We start from the raw sequence: 20,228 nt of genomic DNA on the forward strand, positions 1-20,228 counted from the left end.
CACTTAATACTGTGCAAATAAAAGTCAAAATGTTTCATACAGAGCACTATATAAAGACTGGTACAGAAATGTATATAGAGATCTATGCACCCTTATCTGTACTTTATATACAGTATAAATATATTTGAAAGGACGCACGTACACACACACACACACACACACACACACACACAGTGATGAGTGTGTTAGAAAACATCCAGGGGCATACGACTGTGTACAGGTACATAAATAATATCCATTCTTCTATTAATATCAATGTATGTTTTATACACAAAGACCTAGAAAGTCTTAAATAAGATCATGACATTATGTCAATGTCTGTGTCGTGTTGTGTAATGTGGTAAGCATTGTATAAACACAAGCTATATAACTGAAGTAACTGAACAAAGAGAACACTTATTTATGGCAGTCAGCTTAATTTTGCTCTTTCACTTGAACTTTTCCAGACTGTATACTAATAAAATAGTAGCACTTCAGGCTTACATTAAATAACAACAGGATTGATACTGCAAATTAACAGCTTAGCAAGAATTATATGGGCATTTATGTAGTTAAATATTTTAGTTAAAGATCTAAATCAAGGACAGCTATATTAATGTTTTTCTTCTAAGAAATAATTCACAAAGAATTGTATTAAGATATTGTACAGTAGTATTATGTATAAAGCAAAAGGGTATGCAAAGTAGTTTGTTGCCAAGAATTTCAAAGCTTGTAAACTATAATCTTAACATTTTTATAAAGCTACACATCATTTGTTAAAGGGCAATTAAAGAATGTTTCATTAAAAAGCAACTGGTTTCAAAACCCAATGCTGTGAGATATTGCCTGGCCTCCCTTAGTCTCTATGAAGGTTTTACTCACTCAGTAGACAAGGGAAAACAGACCTGCTACCCATGGAAAGTAGTTCCCTCCCCATGGCCGGGAAAATACAGACAGAGTGAAGCTATCACAAAGTGCTCCCACATTCACTTGCATTGACTCTTTCTTTCCAAAATTTGTGCATGAATATGGGCGTAAGAGATTGTTGCAGAATTTAATTTCCTTCCAGGAAAATTAAATGGATAAATAGATTCATAATTAGATGTATAGGATGTAATATGGAGAGTATACTTGCTATTAAAAACACTGTTGTAATAGCGGAAATTAGTATAATTCTGAATTTTTTTTTTTTTTTACAATTGCACATTTTTCTAGTTTTGCACAACATTAGTTAAAAAAAATAAACAATGAATTGACTCACTGAAAAGCTGGAGAGCTGCGTTTCTCATCGCCCAACAAGGAGAACTTAGCGCATTCAAAGAAAGCACCGTCATTGGCGTAGCAAATTGCAGCACAGCCACTCCTAATCCTGAGCCCCGAACCAGAGTCTGCAGCACATGTAAGGAGCAGACCTTAAAAAGAAATGAAAAATTAAAATGGCTTTTAAAACATTCCCAAGGCCTGTTAAAATGCTTACTACAATTGAAAGTTTTAAAAAAGCAACCATATAATTCCGAGACTATTGGTATATAAAAAAAACACCCCCACACACAAAAACTGCAAAACATGCTACATTGGCTTGATGCAGGAAGAATCCAACTTTTTCCTTATTTTGAAAAAATGATGTCGGTGTAATAAAGCCACAATTAAAGCTGCAATAGGTCAAAGTGCTACTTATCAAAGAGAGATGCATTTACAATAACGGGTCTTTACACCATGAAGCTAACCTGAGGCAAGTCCAAGGTTTGGTCCCATTCTTTAGGCAGAGGGGTATTTGCCACTTCTAGTAACATCTTCATGCACAAAGACAACAGTGGACGAGATCTGCTGGGGTCTTCACCAGTAATGACACACATGATAAGCATGGGCAGCCCTGCAGCACGTCGAGTGACAGAGGTGTTGCGAGGCATTTTCAGAACAGAAAGAGCCTAAAAACAGATACACAAAAATGCTTTGTACAAAGTGCAAAAACAAGGTCCAACCAATCAGTAATTCACAATCATATATATTTAAAGATAAAATTGCTATGAATAGTGAGAAAATCGCTATATAAAAAGTAAAGAATTTTTATAATTATAATAAAATAATACATAAATAAGGGCTACTTGGAAGAATGACTACTTTCCATTTTTCTAAAACACAGCTAAATTTTATTATAAATGTATTGGATCAAATTAAATCACTGTTGAAAAGCAAAGGATAAATAAATACAATTTAACTAATAATCAAGTTTCTTTTCTTAAGTTAACATTCTTACACTTGCCATTTGTAACGCTACTAAGAGACCACACTAGTCAAAATACTCAGAGGTGTATAGTCAACTAGCTAGGAGAAGCCATCAGACGTGAAAGGCAGAAACAGACTTCACATTTTTCTGTGAGGCTTACCTGCTCCAGGATTTGTTTTGGGATTGCCTGTATTTCCTGGTTTGAATGATTCAGAAGAACAGAGCAGAATTTAGTGAATCCAATACAACAGCCCTCCACAGCTCCCTGAAAATACAAAATGTTTTGTTAACCCCTAAAGCTATGGTCATATTGCAGTTTAGAATGACACACTTCTGATTTCTTTCAGGCATATGTGATTGTTTTAGAGCAGTGTGTAAAGCAAAAAAAAAACATGAGATATGCAGACCACCTTCACAGAAACCAGTTTTACCAATTAGCATAGCAACAACATGGTGGTCTAAAAAGCTTCACTGCTCTGCCTTTATTTTTGCACAAATTTGGCTACTTTCAGGACATGTAGTTTTTAAAATATACCCAATATGAGGTTTGGCTTTCTTGTAAATATTAGCTTTAATAATCAGAACCTAAACAAAATTGATATCAGCCTAAAATAAGGAACTGAATCAGTTGTAGCATGAATATATGCTAACAGGAAGGTGAAATCTGTATAATCATAGGTATTTCACATTGCACAAGTATTTGTAATTTATCTCAACACAACAGTTTAGCTCACATGTGTTATGGCAGTTTTAGCATTTCAAATTGGCTCTCCAAGCCAATTCATCTACAGCTTTCCTAGCTTACCAAAAAGGAATAATCTTGCATTTTGTGTTCACTGGATCAGTGGAAATGATAAGAACAAATTTTGTGGACATAATTTTCCTTCTACTATTCAGAACCAATGTGCCAACATTTCAAGTTACACAGACAAGGCACAGAATTCCCAAGCTCTCCTACACCAACCCAGAGAGAGAGAGAGAGAGAGAGAACCTTACTCTTACCCAGTGTCGGCACTTTAGAAGCAAATCTTGAAATAAATTAGCAATTTTCTTCAACATGTCCATTGACAGCAACAACTCCAGAGAATTGACAGGAGTCCCTGATAGTGATTTGTCTACCAGTGTACCCAATAAAATTCCAATTTCCTTTAAATTTAAGGTAAAAGGAAAAAAAAAAAGTTATTAGTGTAAATTAATTATAAATGTGTATTTTGACAATTTTTGAACAATGGATAGCAATCATGTATACCCGGTTATAGAATTTCACAATTAGTATTGACAGAATATTTACTATAGTTGATTCCTGATAAATCAAGTGTGTTAATCGTAATATACTTTTTTTTTTTTTTACTGGGGTTAGGAGAGTTAATCCTTAATACCAATTACTCATCTTCATTCAAACAGTTATTCAAACACATGCTCTTGAGGAGCAACGGTTAAGGATGTAGCTACTTATGTGTGATTTGACTAGTGTCGTGTAAAAGGTTAGTTCCAGCCTTGCCTTACAATTTATAAAAACCACACACACACGGAAGAAAATCTGTGCAGACACAGGCAGAATGAGTGAACTTCAGAGACAGCGTGGGACTTGACCGCCTGACATCAGATACAATGCAATTAAAAAAATGTTATTATTAAAACGGATGTGAATGGCTCATTAACAGCTTAATATATTTTACCCGATCCCACTGGCATAATAGGAGAGAACTATATATAAAAAAAAAAATATGTTGAAGATTGTATTAAACAATGGACATACAGAAGTTCACATACAATTAAAATTTCTAAATTCTAGAAAATCCTTAATGCAAGAAAGCTACAAAGTACTTGTAAAAATATATCAATATTAAGCAATAGGCATTTTAAATGCATGTGGCATTTTTCACTTTATACAACAAAAATGTTTTTGAAAACAAACAATATGTTCTTTAATAGTAAGAACGAGACATGTTTTTACAAGTAAACCAGCAGCATTATTTCTCTGGGCGTTTTTTTTTTTTTAATACATCTTTTTAACACAAATTGCCAAATTTTGCTAATGAGTGGTGTTAAGGGTAGTTCTCCAATTACCTTCACAGTCACCCAACAACACGTAAGAATAAGGCTGTGATCCTCTGAGAGTAGCACAGAATCTTCTTCTTGTAGTTGGTCAAGTGGTTTTCCTTCAGCAATCAAGGAATAAATTGCTTTTCCCATATCAGCAAAGGAAGGAGGTGCTTCTGTAAACAGAGCATAACTTACAACTGTCAAGAAACTCTTTCAAAAACATTTACGTTTTCAGTACTTCTGCATTCAAGATAATGTGTTACTAGAATTCTTAACACCATAACTTCAAGAAAATCCATCTACATAAGAATTGCGGCATTACTAAAATATTAAACAAATACGGAGGTTAGGTCATTACTGTAAACCAGGCTAAAAGTTTTTACTTTAAACCAATACCCTCCTCCCCCCTTTTACCTTGAGGATTTTCAAGGTCACATTCTTTTCCATAAAGGACTTTCAAAATGAAAAAAGTTATACTGCAAATGGTCCCAAGTAGTTTGTCAAGAATATCTGGTACATCTGGGGATGTCTGTCTTTTCTGAATGGATACCAGCACATCAGGGACTTTAGCGATGCACCGCTGGAGGGCAGCAATAACACCTTTGGAAAGAGGGAGTTGAGGAGAGAGATAAAATACCATATTATTACACAAATGCCATCCTTTTTCAAAATCTAGTCTCTCAATTAGTTTAGTTTTAGTTGAGGTGAATAATAGAGACTACATAAACTAACTTCGCTTTCCAAATAAACATAATGAATGTATACAAGATAAATTATCACTGGAAATAGACAGAGGAACAAAAAAAGTTGTTTAATTGAGTACCTTACTGAATTGTTATAAAATACAGGTACAATAAAATAGATTTACCCAAACATCACACAAACTAGAAACTGCAGTCAGTTCTTTAAAATTAAAGACTAAAATCAATTGTCATTTATTTCATAAAGCAAGGTAGCCTTTTTAAAGCAGTTTTCAGACATTATAATGGGATGAGCAGGGACTAATAGAAGGGCTGCTCATCACAAGAAGCAATCTGTCCTTTCATGACACAGACATTAACAACAGGCAGCTGCACTCACTAATAAGTTAGTAATAAACCTAACCCAGTCATAATCTACTATAGATATATTACAATTCCCTATCTGGAATTAAGACAAGCAGACAATTCGCTTTACGCTTTGTTCTGGTCACTGGAAGTAAGCAAGATGGTAAAAAGGCTTTGAGACATTATGTAAATTTTTATGCAGTCCTGCTTTACCTTCCATTGCACTGTATGCCGTATTTCCCAGTGTCTTTTCCCAATATTCAGCTGGTGACAGCATTCCTTGGTATATCTGTGTGAACACCTAACTGATAGTATATGGTCTGATGCCTCAGTTAAAATAGTCTGGAGGCAAGGAAAGACTACGTACTGTAAAAATAGTCTCAGTCTTCTTACCATCTAAATCCAATAAAATGAGTGCTGGTACTGTTAACTTTGATTTACCTTACATAACATGAAAACGAGACGGAGGAAACAGAGAATTTACATTTCCATGGATTATGATTCCTTCATTGCTGTGGCAGCATGATGTGGGTCTCTTTGCAGGCCTTTTACGACCCAGAAATCTGTTTGGTATGCCTAATCTTCCAGTTGCTAAAGTTAAGTCAAGTCTTGGTGCCTTAGAGAGCTACATTACAACTGCTCTCTCAAATTCTGTCAGGTTTTTACAGTCCTTATTTAAAAGTATCTGGTAGTTTACACTTTGTAGGTTCACAAAAGAGAATTCCCGGTTTGTGCCTGCCCCCCAAAAGGAGGCACAAAGTACTGGCTGAAATACATCTATGTGCGGTAAACTAAATGATTCTTTCTGCAAAAACGGATGCAGAGTTGTTTGCACTAAAATATTTTTAAATATTCTTGAAATTTAATCCATATCATTCAGCCCTTATCCTTATGTACAATTCAATTACCGTGTAAAGGCTTGCTCCTTGCAGCCAGTAGCATATCTTTTTTGGCCAAATTGTAATGTTCCTCCAGCTCCTTAATGAGGTACAACAGAAAGAAAACAGCTTTGTTCTCAACTGAAGATGAGGCTTCTTTAGTATTTTCAGAGGAGTTCCCAAGGAGGAATTCGAGGCTTCTTGATCTGCAATACAACACGCAATCTGTTACTAAACAACAATGATTTAGTCTCTGAAGATATTGCCTTACATTAATTTATCTCCTTCTGAACTGTAATACTGGAAGCTGTTAAGTGAAACAATTGATGTAGTATTTGTCAATTAAGGATGCTCCGATTGATTGGCTGTTGAAGGAAATCAGCTGATTTTTCACTATTTAAAAATAAATAAATAAATAAAAATAAACAAAACACACACATACTCCGATTGGTAAAAAGGCAGATCACAACAATATTTTCAGCCCCTTCTTTTAGTACTAGGGTGTTGTATCGTGTTGGCCATTATGGATGTAGTAATAAATTAAGCAAAATGACACCTTTTATTGGCGATCTAAAAAGATTACAGTATGCAAGCATTCGAGAAGAAGGGGTCTGAGTTGCCTCAAAAGTTTGCATATTGTAATCTTTTTAGTTCGCCAATAAAAGGTGTCATTTTGCTTAACTTCTCACTAGTCCTTGTTTTACTAAGCTTTACAGTATGTTAGTTGCATTGCTCCTTTACACAAGGTATTACAAACAAACAGCAGTGAGTGGAAGCTTGTTTTAGCAGTGAATGAGAGGCAATTGAAATATTAGCCTTTACGCTAAAGAAACTGGAGTAATAAACTGGAAAGTAAATCGTAGATGTCATCCTGTGCAAATACACAAATGGCAAGAAGAGTTACTTTAAGGAATTAAACCTCTGTTTTTTCCTTTAGATTAAAAACGGGCACTGCTTTAGTTTGGGCATTGAGCTCGTTTAAAATGTAGCAGCTTGCACTGTTAATTGGAAAAAGATAAAGACGATTTTGAAATTGCTACTTAGTAAACAATAGGCTTTTTTTTTTTTTTTTTTTTAAATTTCTACTGTGTATTTGTTGTTGTGTGTCATACATGTGAATTTCCCCTTGGGATTAATAAAGTATCCATTTTTAATTATACCTCAAGAATTATGAATGTCTAGTTCAGCTACTTGGAAAAAAAAAAAAAACCTGTATACATATAGTAAATATATATATTAACATTAAAAAGCTGTACAAAACTGATTTAAAATGATTAAAACATAAGTGAATGTATATTTACATTTAAGTGGTTTTAATTGCCAACATCAAATCGATTGTGTGAGTGTATATATTGTTAGACAAATGGTGGAAACTGCTGTTTTTAATTAAGCCTTATTTTAGATAGGCACACTACAGAAAAAAAACAAATGACAGACTAATTATGAGAAGCATTTTATTTTCTTTTATTCCATATGTATAATGGATAAATATGTTTGTACATAAAGTATGTTTAAGGAAATTTCATTTTAGTAAAATGAATGGTCAATGAATAATAAGCCTACAGAATTCCATTTTGTTAAGCTGCAGTCTATAGTTTAACTTTAAAAAATACACCAATATAGGGCATAAAACATCTATCTAGTTACGTCAGATTTGTCCAATCAATTAACACAAAGTCAGTGATCAGTATTGGCCTTAAAGAAATCTAATGAAGAATCTGCAGATGGAATGGAAGAGACGTCAATTTTAAATACAACCAGCATATGTGCCAAATGAAGAGCACTGCTTTACAATTAGTTTTCACACTTTTCTCTTAATATGTTACACACTATATAAGTGGTGACTTTCAGATGATAAAAGTTTGCTTCTCTTTCTAATCTTACTATTTGAAAACGTACTGTTAGCAAATCCTGAAAACACAGTATCTTCCTCTATTAATAGCATTGAAGTTGCATGCAGTACATTACAGTACCGTAATTGTCTTTCCACTTGAAAACTACTATCAAGCAACTATTTAAGCATTTTTTTTAATTTAATTTAGAATTAACTCTGTCTTAGCCCAAACATGTTAAGTGTTCAGCACCACAACAGAACCTAATTTGAGGGAAATGTTCACATATAGCAAAAAATGTCCTTAATGACATTTCCCATGGCAACATTTGATACTACCCCTATAATACAAGGAACATGGTTTTGCCTACAGACATACGACTTTGTACAAGTTAAAAACAGATTGGCGTTTCTAAAAAAAAAAACCTAATTAGACAGGCATGACTACATGCAGCTAGTGAAACAGAGTAAGCGTATAGGACAGTCAAACAGGAAGAGGATCAACATGGACTTCCTTCTCTAGCCTGAAGCCAAAGTCCCACCACCACAACTCATGAACAGGGCTGTTCTGAGCCAGTGAAGGAAGCGGATGGTGATATCTGCTTCAAACACTACTACACAGGGTAATCCCCAGTGCAGCAAATATTTAAAAACACATGCGCATGGGAGGCAGCTAAAGGGCTTGAGTGAAGGCAGTTCTGAGGCATGCCGGGATGTGGCAGAGTGCACCAACTCTTTCTCTCCCTTTCCTGTAGGCCCTTCCCGGGAGATTCCACCTGGCTCTCTTGCCGTCACTTCCAGGACCGAGCCAATGGAAGGAGACCTTGTCGGCTCTGGCCCCTATGATGTCACGTCCGGGCTCAAACCAATGATTGAAGAACATGGGCCCGATCCTTACTTCCTGTCTTCCCCCTTAAAAGCCTGCCCTTTTTCCCCTTTTCCCTCAATCTCATTCTGAACTCAGTTGTATGCACATCAGTGCAGTGTATTTGATAAAAAAACGACTTTGCAGCCAGGATACCATAATATACCGATTTCTGCCCCAAAACTTTATCTGTTTGTGTCTCATTCTTGTGACACTATATAATTGACTAAGTCGCCCGACCATGGGATATGCACGACAGAGCCCCGCCCGCCAACTCTAACCCTCCTCCTGCGTCCACCCTCACTGTCGAGGCATGCACACTGCCTGCTCATGTGCCCGCCCCCAACACCTCACCAAACACATGTTTACAGGCTGGATACAGTGATTCCCATCTGCAACAAAAGTCTTTTTCTTAGATGGTCCTGCAGGAACAGGAAAAACCTTTGTCTACAAAACCCTGATTGATACCATCAGGGCTAGGAAGCTACAACCATGGTCCTGCTTTAACCTCAAAACCGGTCCCGCCCACACGCAGCCGACACATTTCTCGATTCCTATTTGTCCTCTTCCAAACCCCTCCCCATGCTGCCAGAGGCTCCTCTTCAAAACTGTCTCTGCCCACACGCAGCCGACACGGCATTTCTCGCCAAACTTCTCAAGTACGCTTACAAAATAAAGCGAAAATGTACTTTTCCAGCTAGATTCCATGCTCAGAACCATCAAACGCTTCAATAAATCATACAAACACATGCAGGACATTGCTCAGTCCAATCCAACAGCATCTGTACAAATGCTTTTCGAGGAAAACCCTAGGCAAGATTTACGACGATACAATGCCCCGACATGTCACACCAATGTTGAAGCGATTTTCATTGGAGAAGATGGCGAACCGCCTGCCGAAAGGGACATTTGCATCTGTCCCATAGGCAACTCCTGTAGACAGATTTCCACGCTCAATATGAACTGCGATCCTATGGTTTACCCACTTTTATTCCCTTACGGAGACATTGGCTGGCAGAAAGACTTACAACATGTTCCCGATAAAAGAACCGGCAAGCAAAGAAGGCTTACTCAATGCCAATTTTACGCATACAGATTAGCAATGAGGAATACATTTAGTATTTTGCACTCCAGCGGTGAACTATTCCAACAGTACGTTGTAGATGCGTATGTTAAAACGCAGGGCACGCATCTCAACTATCTCAGATTAGATCAACAAGATTTGCGCGTGGAACAATACAAAGGACTGTCAGACGCACTGCAAGTAAAGGCTGAAAATAATGTACATGTAGACAAAATGATCATATTAACGCCCACATTTCCAGGAAGTCCAAGATACATGCAACAAAACTATCAAGATCCCATGGCCATAGTACGTAAATTTGGACAGCCTCATTTATTTATCACTTTCACATGTAATACTGCTTGGCCGGAAATTCTACATGCACTGTCGGATACCCAAAGACCAGACCACAGACCTTATATTGTAGCACGAGTCTTTTGGATTAAACTGCAGGTATTACTTAGAGACATTCTTAAACAACATCTTTTTGAGTTTGTTATTGATTATATTTGTGTAATCGAATTTCACAAGCGTGGCCTTCCTCATACCCACATGCTGTTTACTCTTCACAATAATTCTAACAACCAGTCTTCAGCCACGGTCAGTTGTACGATGCTATTTCTAGGGTTAGATCTTTCGACTCATTATCGGTCGTCACCACCAAAACACCTATTCACAACTGCATCTTTCAATAAGTATTTATTTCTTCTTGATTGCTGAATTCCTTTCTCACCGTTTTCCATTCCTATTCTTACACCGCCGTATGCTATGCCGGGCTTCAGCTAGTTCACTAGTTTTCTCTTTAATAATAATTTTAAAATGTAAATAAATTTAAATACATACAAAAACTTTAATAACTACTTTTGGAGTAATCTCGCTCTGTCACCCTCTCTATCTGTGCCTATGTATCAAGGTTTCAGGACGCAAGTCTATAGACAGAACTCTAAAACAAACCTCTTGATGCAAATGAAACTTAGTACAATTATAGCATTGTAAAGTGGTAGAATTATACATATTGTAATCACTGTTGGTTAGGGAGATTCCATTCTACACTGAGATTATACCATATATAATATTGCTCTATCAAATAAAGTATTGTGACATGTAGAAGATTTAAAAAGATCTTTCCCAGCATAAAACTGTTATATGCTGGACAATAGATTTTATGCTCTGCTGTCACTTCAGGTAAAGTCGAATCCATGTAAGTGTAATTCATGTAAACCAAGGCTGCGAGATAATGTACTGAGTCAAATTATTCTTCACTCCAGCTTAGTACAGTTCATAAAGAAATTAATGGGAACAAATTTATCTAAAGCAGGCTACATACTGTAAAATAAATAAATAAAATAAAATGGGCATCACCCTGTCCACTGCTACAGGCACAGTCATTAGGAGTCAACAGCAAAAAAAAAAAAAACAAATTTCACAAAATTTACCAAAAATCACCTCTTACTTTTGAAGAACCAACTGCATCATTAATGCTCCTGCTTCAGCATCATGCACCCGGGGACTCAGCAAGGCCCTGTGAGCTTTATCAACAAGTGCTCCCATAAAGGTCTGTGGCAGGTAGCAAGGAAAGAACTTTACAAGTAAATCTGCCGTCATTTCTCTTATCTGGGGAAAGGACAGGAGAAAAATGTCAGTGCTTTAAGGTAACCCAGAATTGTCAGTATAAACTGTATTCAAAAGAGGCACACTCGGTTTACCTCATTTGTACTGTCCTGTAAACAGCCAAAGAAAACCCAAAGGTTTACTTCTGAAAAGAAATCCCAGTAACCCCTTTCCTTTGACCAATTTATGAGGGCTGAAATGTCCACTAAACACAACAAGAAAAAGAAACATCAGAAGCAGTATCCAGCACTTAGTTCCAAACAGATGTATCTGCTGCTATTAAAATTAAATTACTTTAAATGATGTTAATTTTAACCTAAACAGGTAAATCTCACTTCACGGTTGTTTAAGCTGCATATAGATATTCTAATAAGATATCTAGAATTGAGTCAAGAAACAGACCAAATATGGATTCATCTTAATAATACTCCCTTAAATTCTGCAGGTATAACTTTCCTCACAAAAACTAAGATGGCTACATTTAAAAGTGGTCTACAAAGCCAAGGTTTGGACTCAAGTCAGCTCATGCATACAGAAGTAGGTTGAGCACTGAAGAGCAGCCCCAAACAAAATAAAGTGTTATGCTAACCAGGTGGTTGTCCTTTTTTCTTGTCTGGCACCCAGCTATCTGTACACGTCTCCAGCACGGCAGATAGAAGTAGTAGTGCAGTCTTTTTCCGCTGAAAATTAAGGTTGGGAGCCAGAGAGGATATAGATAACTGAACCAGCCAATCAACAAAACCTGGGGAACATAAACCCATATAAACATCACCACCAACCGAGGAAACATTTTTATGATAAAATGGCATGCATTATGTTTGCTTGCATCTTTTGAAATACTATGTAATTATTTTCAGATGACCCAAAAAACATGGGCATTGTCAATGTCATTAACATTGAGAGAGAGAGATTCAACCCTCCTTTGGACAGCCCACATTACCCCTGGGTACTTACCTATTGCCTGAATTAGCTCATTGTCCAATGCACCACTACCTTGTGAGCTCTCCTTTCTTCTGTTTTGTGCTCTTGCTGTGCCGTTTCGAAGATGAACAAGACAGCTGTCTCGGATTCGTACCAACACTTTTTTCACACCCACCTGCAGATGTTGTCGGAAAGGTGAAGATTCACAGTTTAAATTCAATGGGAGAAATTCCTTCAGTAAATCCAGCTCCTGCATGGATACTGGTTGGTTAGTCTTGGGACAGCAAGAAAGGAATCCCAGCACCCCTAGACGCACACTTTCATCCAATGAGTGCAGGCAAAGATGCACTTTTTCCAGTGTGGCACCCTGCAGTATCAGACTGTCAGCTCCCACTGATCTTTGGGTCTTCAATATAGTCATTAAGGCACGCAGGTGGCCAGGGTTTACTAGAGTAAAAGTATTGCACAAAATATCAAAGGTTTCCGGAAAGGTGCGTAGTGTACAGGGAAGAAGATAGTTGGCAGCATTGTTGTGCATTAGGGTGATCTCAGAGGTCAAAGCTTCAGATAGGGTAGACAACCAGGATGCAGCCCAGTGTGCCGCCATTTCAGTTTCAGACAAATTAGCCTCTCCCCGTTTCCTCAGTTCAAGTCTCTGATGATGGATCATTAACTTATAGACTTCAGCTGCACATGATGTCAGGTATGTAGTGGAAAGACTGTTCAAAAGCTGACAAGGCAGTTCTGGGAATATTTGTAGAATCTTACAAAAGAGAACCACAGACACTGGTTATTATTGGATACAATTAAAAGATAGTATACAGAAAACAGTGTTTTACTATTTTTCGGTTGTCATTAAGGAGTTTTTAAGCAGATTGTCAGTACTACCCTGCAACAGTGAACCTGTAAAAACATTTGTACTACAGAATGAACATAATACACTCTCGCATAATATACACAAAGCATGGATTTCCCTTTGGGGACTCAAACTACTATTCACAATATATGAATGTAGCTGTATCTTGTATAGCTTTTGTATACTTCATAGTGTTTGGAAACCGCAGCAATTGCAAATTTTTCCCTTTTTGATATCTACAGGAAAAGCGTAAATGAGAATTCCCTTACACTGGTTTGATATGGATCAAAAAGATGAAGCAGCTTGTGTGAGGAGTGCTGCCTAAACTGGATTTAGCACATAACTTTCTCAAGCTTACAATCAAATTCGGGGTTGTAGGGAGCCAGTCCATGCATGGTTGGTACTAGGCATAATGGCAAATCTGGAAAATGGCCATGAGATTGTAAAACTCAAAGAGTGTGGCATGACCAATTAAAAAAATAAATAAATAATATATACACATACTATATACATACACAGACTATATACACATACACATATATATAGGTCCGGGACGCCCAGGTGGACCGGAGAGCAGCTTGTGCCTCCTCCAGACAGCAAGGGGCGTCCGTCCTGGTTATGTTGGGGCCTCGGGTAGAGGGCTTGGAAGCCCAGCCCTGTAGGGACCCGTGGCCACCGCCAGGCGGCGCCCCGGTGCCTGTAGAAGTCTGGAGCCCAGCACTTCCGCCACACCAGGAAGTGCTGGGGGGAAGAAGACAGGGGACACCCAAAGGGCTTCCAAGTGCGCAGCCGGCACTTCCGCCACACGGGGGTGTGTCTGCAGGAGATTGCCGGGAAGCAGCTGGAGCCCATCCGGGTTACCATATAAGGGGCCGCCTCCCTCCAGTCAGTGGTAGATGTCGGGTGGAAGAGGACAGAGCTGGAGAGAGGATGGGAGGCGGCCAAAAGAAAGGCATAAGGACTGCGAGGCCTGGACAGTTGGGGGAACGGTGCGAGAGGCACTGGGGGTGCACGTGAGCACTATTTGTAAATATTATTATAAATAAACATGTGTGTGGTGGAACTTTGTTGTCCGTCTGCCTGTGTCCGGGTTCAAGTTCACAATATATATATATATATATATATATATATTGTAAAGGATGAGAGAGACAGTAGAAGTGTTGGGGTTTTCCGCCCCGTATATTGTACACACAAAAAACAGGTCAAAATCATAAACAAACAGTTCATAACGACACCGACTCCTGGCGTCGCGCCATTTTATTGGGGAGGAGCCGGAAGTGGAGGAATGTCGGGAAGGACCGCAAGGGAGGATGGGAAGGATGACGTCAGGGCAAGATGGCGGAGGAAGGGCGGAAGTATCGCACTGCGGTCATCCATGCCTATGGTGCAGGACGGTCTTTTTTCCTATGAGGAAGCAGAGGGAGAAAGTTAATACCCCACCATTCCCTGGCGGCGAGTGGTTTCCCAGGTGCTGTCGAATCAATCCGCTGCCTCCTACTGCGTGCGTGACACGATCCCCCTTAGCCCAGGACCGCCAGGTCGGGCGGACCTAACCGAGAGGTCGTGAATACGAGAGGGCATCGGCATTGGCCTGAAGGGTGCCCCGCCGATAAGTGACAGTGAACTTATACGGCTGTAAGTCCAGGAACCACCTGGTGACCCGCGGATTCGACTCTTTGTGCAGGGACATCCACTGAAGTGCAGCGTGATCAGTCACCAGAGCGAACTCGCGACCCAGCAGGTAGTACCGGAGGTGGGTCACTGCCCACTTAATGGCCAAGGCCTCCCTCTCCACTGCCGCGTACCGGGTCTCCCGGTCCATCAGTTTCCGCTAAGGTACATCACAGGGTGCTCGACACCATCGACGCTTTGGCTCAGCACGGCACCCAGGCCTGTGTCCGCGCCGGTCTGGAGAATAAACGGGAGCCCAAAATCGGGCGTCCGTAACACAGGTGCCGACGTTAGGGCCTTCTTTAGGTCACTGAACGCGTGTTCTGCTTTGTCGGTCCACACCACGTATAGGGGAGCGCCCTTTTTTGTCAGGTCAGTCAAGGGTGCTGCTCTTCGAGAAGCGGGAACAAACCGGCGGTAGTAACCCGCAAGCCCCAAGAAAGCCTGCACCTGTTTCTTGGTACTCGGACGGGCCATTCTAAGATGTCTTTCACTTTGGAGCTCTGTGGCCGCACCTGTCCTTGTCCCACGAGGTAGCCTAAATATTTGGCCTCCTTTAATCCAAAAACACTTCCGGGGGTTTATGCGGAGGCCGGCTTTAGCCAGTGTTCGGAGGACAGCTGCGACCTGCAGTAGATGCTCCTCCCAGGTGCCGGAATAGATGACAACGTCATCCAGGTAGGCGGCGCTATAGGACTGGTGAGGCGCAGCACTCTATCTACCAGACGTTGGAAGGTCGCCGGGCCCCGTGCAGCCCAAATGGGAGGACCTTGTACTGCCAGTGCCCGCTAGGGGTGCTAAAGGCCGCTTTCTCCTTTGCGGATGCCGTTAAAGGAATTTGCCAATACCCTTTGTCATGTCAAGGGTAGTCAGATATCGAGCCGCACTCCAGCCGCCAAGGAGGTCGTCAATGCGGGGCATGGGGTAGGCATCGAACTTGGAGATCTGATTCAGACGTCTAAAGTCATTACAGAACCTCCAGGAGCCGCCTGGCTTGGAGACGAGGACAATAGGGCTGGACCAGGGACTATGGCTCTCTTCAATTATGTCCATGTCCAACATACGCTTTCACCTCCAGTTCGACCTCTGCGCGCTTTGCCTCCGGAGTCGGTAGGGCCTCTCCCGGACGATTACCCCGGCCCGTGACTATATCGCGGCTCAATCAGCGCGTCCGCCGGGTGACTCGCCACTACCTCGGGATGGCTCGGAGTGTTTGGGCTAACTCCTGCCGCTGCTTGGGGGTCAGCTCTTCGCCGAGGTTAAGGGCAGTTGTGCTTGTGAAAAGGGAGAGTGACCTACGGGAGCTGGGAAGCTCCTCTCTATCTCTCCAGGGCTTTAACAGGTTGATATGGTAGATCCTCTCACTCGGTCGACGGTTGGGCTGTTTTACCAAATAGTCGACGAGTCCTTTTCTCTCCTTAACCTCGTAAGGCCCTTGCCAGTGAGCGAGCAGCTTCGAGTGGGAGGTCGGGGCGAGCACCATAACTCGGTCCCCGGCGGAACTCCCTGAGGACGGAGTTGCGGTTGTAACACCGGGCCTGCGCTGCTTGCGCACGAGTCACGTGCTCTTTTAGGAGGGGTCTGATCTTTGTGAGTCGGTCGCGCAGTTGCGCCACGCTCAAAATATTAGAGGAGGGAAGAGCCTCGCCTCCCAGCCTCTTTTAGGATGTCGAGGATCCCCCGGGGTTGTCGCCCGTATAGTAATTCAAAAGGGGAGAAGCCCGTAGAGGCCTGGGGTACCTCCCGGTAGGCAAAAAGCACGAGCGGGAGGAGCTGGTCCCAGATCCTGCCGACTACGCCAGTTGTAAAGGATGAGCAGAGACAGTATGAAGTGTTGGGGTTTTTCCGGCCCCGTATATTCTACACACAAAAAAACACAGGTCAAAATCATAAACTTAGAAGTTCATAACGCGACACCGACTCCTGGCGTCGCGGCCATTTTATTGGGGAGGAGCCGGAAGTGGAGGAATGTCGGGAAGGACCGCAAGGGAGGATGGGAAGGATGACGTCAGGGCAAGATGGCGGAGGAAGGGCGGAAGTAACGCACTGCGGTCATCGATGCCTATGGTGCAGGACGGTCTTTTTGCCTATGAGGAAGCAGAGGGAGAAAGTTAATACCCCACCATTCCCTGGCGGCGAGTGGTTTCCCAGGTGTTGTCGAATCAATCCGCGGCCTCCTACTCGCGCGTGCGTGACTATATATATATATATATATATATAGCGCTGGCATATTTATAAGGACAAAAAGTACTAGGCTGAGGTATGCAGTCATATATAGTGGGTACAGAAAGTATTCAGACCTTCTTCAATTTTTCACTCTTTGTTATATTGCAGCCATATAATTTTTTTCCTCATTAATGTACACACAGCACCCCATATTGACAGACAAAAAAAAAAATTTTTGAAATTGTTGCAGATTTATTAAAAAAGAAAAACTGAAATATCACATGGTCCTAAGTATTCAGACCCTTTGCTGTGACACTCATATATTTAACTCCGGTGCTTTCCATTTCTTCTGATCATCCTTGAGATCACCTTCATTTGAGTCCAGCTGTGCTTGATTATACTGGTTGGACTTGATTAGAAAAGCCACACACCTGCCTATATAAGACCTTACAGCTCACAATGCATGTCAGAGCAAATGAGAATCATGAGGTCAAAGGAACTGCCTGAAGAGCTCAGAGACAGAATTGTGGTAAGGCACAGATTTGGCCAAGGTTACAAAAAAATTTATGCTGCACTTAAGGTTCCCAAGAGCACAGTGGCCTCCATAATCCTTAAATGGAAGATGTTTGGGACGACCAGGACCCTTCCTAGAGCTGGCCGTCTGGCCAAGCTGAGCTACCAGGGGAGAAGAGCCTTGGTGAGAGAGGTAAAGAAGAACCCAAAGATCACTTTGGCTGAGCTCCAGAAATGCTGTCAAGAGATGGGAGAAAGATGTAGAAAGTCAACCATCACTGCAGTCCTCCACCAGTCAGGGCTTTATGGCAGAGTGGCCTGTCGGAAGCCTCTCCTCAGTGCAAGACACATGACAGCCCGCATGGAGTTTTCTAAAAGACATGTGAAGGACTCCGAGATGGTGATGAGACCAAGATAGAACTTTTTGGCCTTAATTCTAAGCGGTATGTGTGGAGACAACCAGGCACTGCTCATCACTTGTCCAATACAGTCCCCACAGTGAAGCATAGCGGTGGCAGCATCATGCTATAGGGGTGTTTTTCAGCTGCAGGGACAGGACGACTGGTTGCAATTGAGGGAAAGATGAATGCGGCCAAGTACAGGGATATCCTGGACAAAAACCTTCTCCAGAGTGCTAAGGACCTCAGACTGGGCCAAGGGTTTACCTTCCAGCAAGACAATGACCCTAAGCACACAGCTAAAATAACGAAGGAGTGGCTTCCCAACAACTCTGTGACTGTTCTTGAATGGCCCAGCCAGAGCCCTGACTTAAACCCAATTGAGCATCTCTGGAGAGACCTAAAAATGGCTGTCCACCAACGTTTACCATCCAACCTGACAGAACTGGAGAGGATCTGCAAGGAGGAATGGCAGAGGATCCCCAAATCCAGGTGTGAAAAAACTTGTTGCATCTTTCCCAAGAAGACTCATGGCTGTATTAGCTCAAAAGGGTGCTTCTACTAAATACTGAGTAAAGGGTCTGAATACTTAGGACCATGTGATATTTCAGTTTTTCTTTTTTAATAAATCTGCAACAATTTCAAAAATTATTTTTTTTGTCTGTCAATATGGGGTGCTGTGTGTACATTAATGAGGGATTAAATTAATTTAAATGATTTTAGCAAATGGCTGCAATATAACAAAGACTGAAAAAATTCAAGGGGGGCTGAATACTTTCCATACCCACTGTATAAGAGATACACATCATAGAGGAACCAAAACTGATTAGAGGTGGAAACATCAAAAAAGGTAGAAGGTAGAGTCATTGCAGTTCTTACTTACGCTTGTAGACATTCATGACTATAGTGCATCTAGAACAGCCATTTGCAATGTGGCGATTTTAATACTGTTATTTTTACAAATGTGTTAATTGATTGTTATGGTCCTTAAACCAGATTTTTTTTTTTTGGGTGGGGCACAGGCACTTTAAGTGAATCACTTAAGGTCATATAGGATTTTCATTATGTGCTTCTAACACTCCTGTAATATCTAGTTAATATTCCAAATTTGATCATACATGAAATTCAAGTTTATACTCTATAAGATTCTAGTTACCACCTTTGGTTTTATAAATGCAGTGTGGAAATTTTTATTTGTTTATCTGTAATATACAAGAAGCAGCATTGATACTTGCCTTACTGGTACCCAGATATGGCAGCAGAGCACAAAGTGGAAAGTACTTTGCTTTGTTTTGCCATGGTAGTGCAACTACCCGACAAAGGAAAGAAAAATAAAGTGGTCTTTCTGAGTCAGCAAAATGTTCACATTCTAAGGTGTAGATCTCCAAAAGCAAACGAAAAGAGCTGTGAACAAATTCTGAAACTCCTTCTACCTATCAAACAAAATATAAAACAAATAAAAAAAGACATCAAAAAGTTCTGTTTACACCACAATAAAGTATAATATCATATCTTACTGGGCTTTCTGCATTGTTCCAAACAAGTTCGGTCACAGTCAGCAGCAAAGTAGAATCTTCCGATAAAATGCACACTCCTGTCTCTCGCCAAAGATCAGGCAGGCACTCTTTCAAACGCTTCAGCCAAAGAGATAGTACTTCATATATTCACAAATTAGTTTATCCATGTGCCAGATTAGAAAGAAAAATACATCATTTTTACTTCCTTAGGTAGAAAAGACATTACATTTAATAATTACTGCATGGAGAGCTTACAAAAAGGCTAATGCCTTTATATTTTTATATTGTCCATTATTCAGGATGATGCACTATAAATTATGTGATCCTTGTTTCTAAGATTGATGAATAAGTATTCTAATTTAAGATAATTAAATTAAGCAAAATTTAAAAAAACGAGAGAAAAAGAGACCAATATTACATACAGACACACAGACCTAACACAACCAAGCAGTAACTTGTAATACAACAAATTATTACCTTGAAATGTATAATAATGGCAGTCAAGATTCTGTTTGCACAAGTCAGCCACCATAGGAAACACCATATCCAATAGCAAGCAGCCCTGTAAAGGAATGATATTTGACTAGCATCACTGTTATTAGAAAGACGACATGTACGGAAGATAGATATACAATAACAA

The 20,228-nt window shown here is 40.3% G+C and overlaps 1 protein-coding gene and 1 long non-coding RNA gene across 5 annotated transcripts in view; one reads left to right on the forward strand and one right to left on the reverse strand.

The window, feature by feature from the left end:
• LOC120540797 overlaps positions 1–8,800 on the forward strand; it is a 39,718-nt gene extending 30,918 nt beyond the window's left edge. The window contains exon 4 of the long non-coding RNA XR_005635870.1: positions 8,763–8,800. This is a non-coding gene — a long non-coding RNA (uncharacterized LOC120540797). The remainder of the gene's footprint in view (positions 1–8,762) is intronic.
• The window catches only part of si:ch211-225b11.4 (thyroid adenoma-associated protein homolog), a 53,179-nt gene that overhangs the window by 23,570 nt on the left and 9,381 nt on the right, over positions 1–20,228 (reverse strand). For all 4 annotated transcript variants that reach the window (XR_005635869.1, XM_039771855.1, XM_039771856.1 and 1 more), the window contains 14 exons: positions 20,066–20,150; positions 19,589–19,725; positions 19,307–19,504; positions 12,501–13,230; positions 12,136–12,288; positions 11,642–11,751; positions 11,389–11,549; positions 6,207–6,382; positions 4,667–4,852; positions 4,277–4,425; positions 3,209–3,352; positions 2,367–2,471; positions 1,707–1,907; positions 1,241–1,391 (listed from right to left, as the gene is read on the reverse strand). Coding sequence is in view for 3 of the 4 variants with exons in the window: in XM_039771855.1 (XP_039627789.1) it covers positions 1,241–1,391; positions 1,707–1,907; positions 2,367–2,471; positions 3,209–3,352; positions 4,277–4,425; positions 4,667–4,852; positions 6,207–6,382; positions 11,389–11,549; positions 11,642–11,751; positions 12,136–12,288; positions 12,501–13,230; positions 19,307–19,504; positions 19,589–19,725; positions 20,066–20,150 (2,686 nt within the window). In the remaining variant the exon portion in view is untranslated. The remainder of the gene's footprint in view (positions 1–1,240; positions 1,392–1,706; positions 1,908–2,366; positions 2,472–3,208; positions 3,353–4,276; positions 4,426–4,666; positions 4,853–6,206; positions 6,383–11,388; positions 11,550–11,641; positions 11,752–12,135; positions 12,289–12,500; positions 13,231–19,306; positions 19,505–19,588; positions 19,726–20,065; positions 20,151–20,228) is intronic.

The sequence above is a fragment of the Polypterus senegalus genome, chromosome 12 (genome assembly GCF_016835505.1).
Source record: "Polypterus senegalus isolate Bchr_013 chromosome 12, ASM1683550v1, whole genome shotgun sequence".
In the NCBI taxonomy this organism is placed as follows: Eukaryota; Metazoa; Chordata; class Cladistia; order Polypteriformes; family Polypteridae; genus Polypterus; species Polypterus senegalus.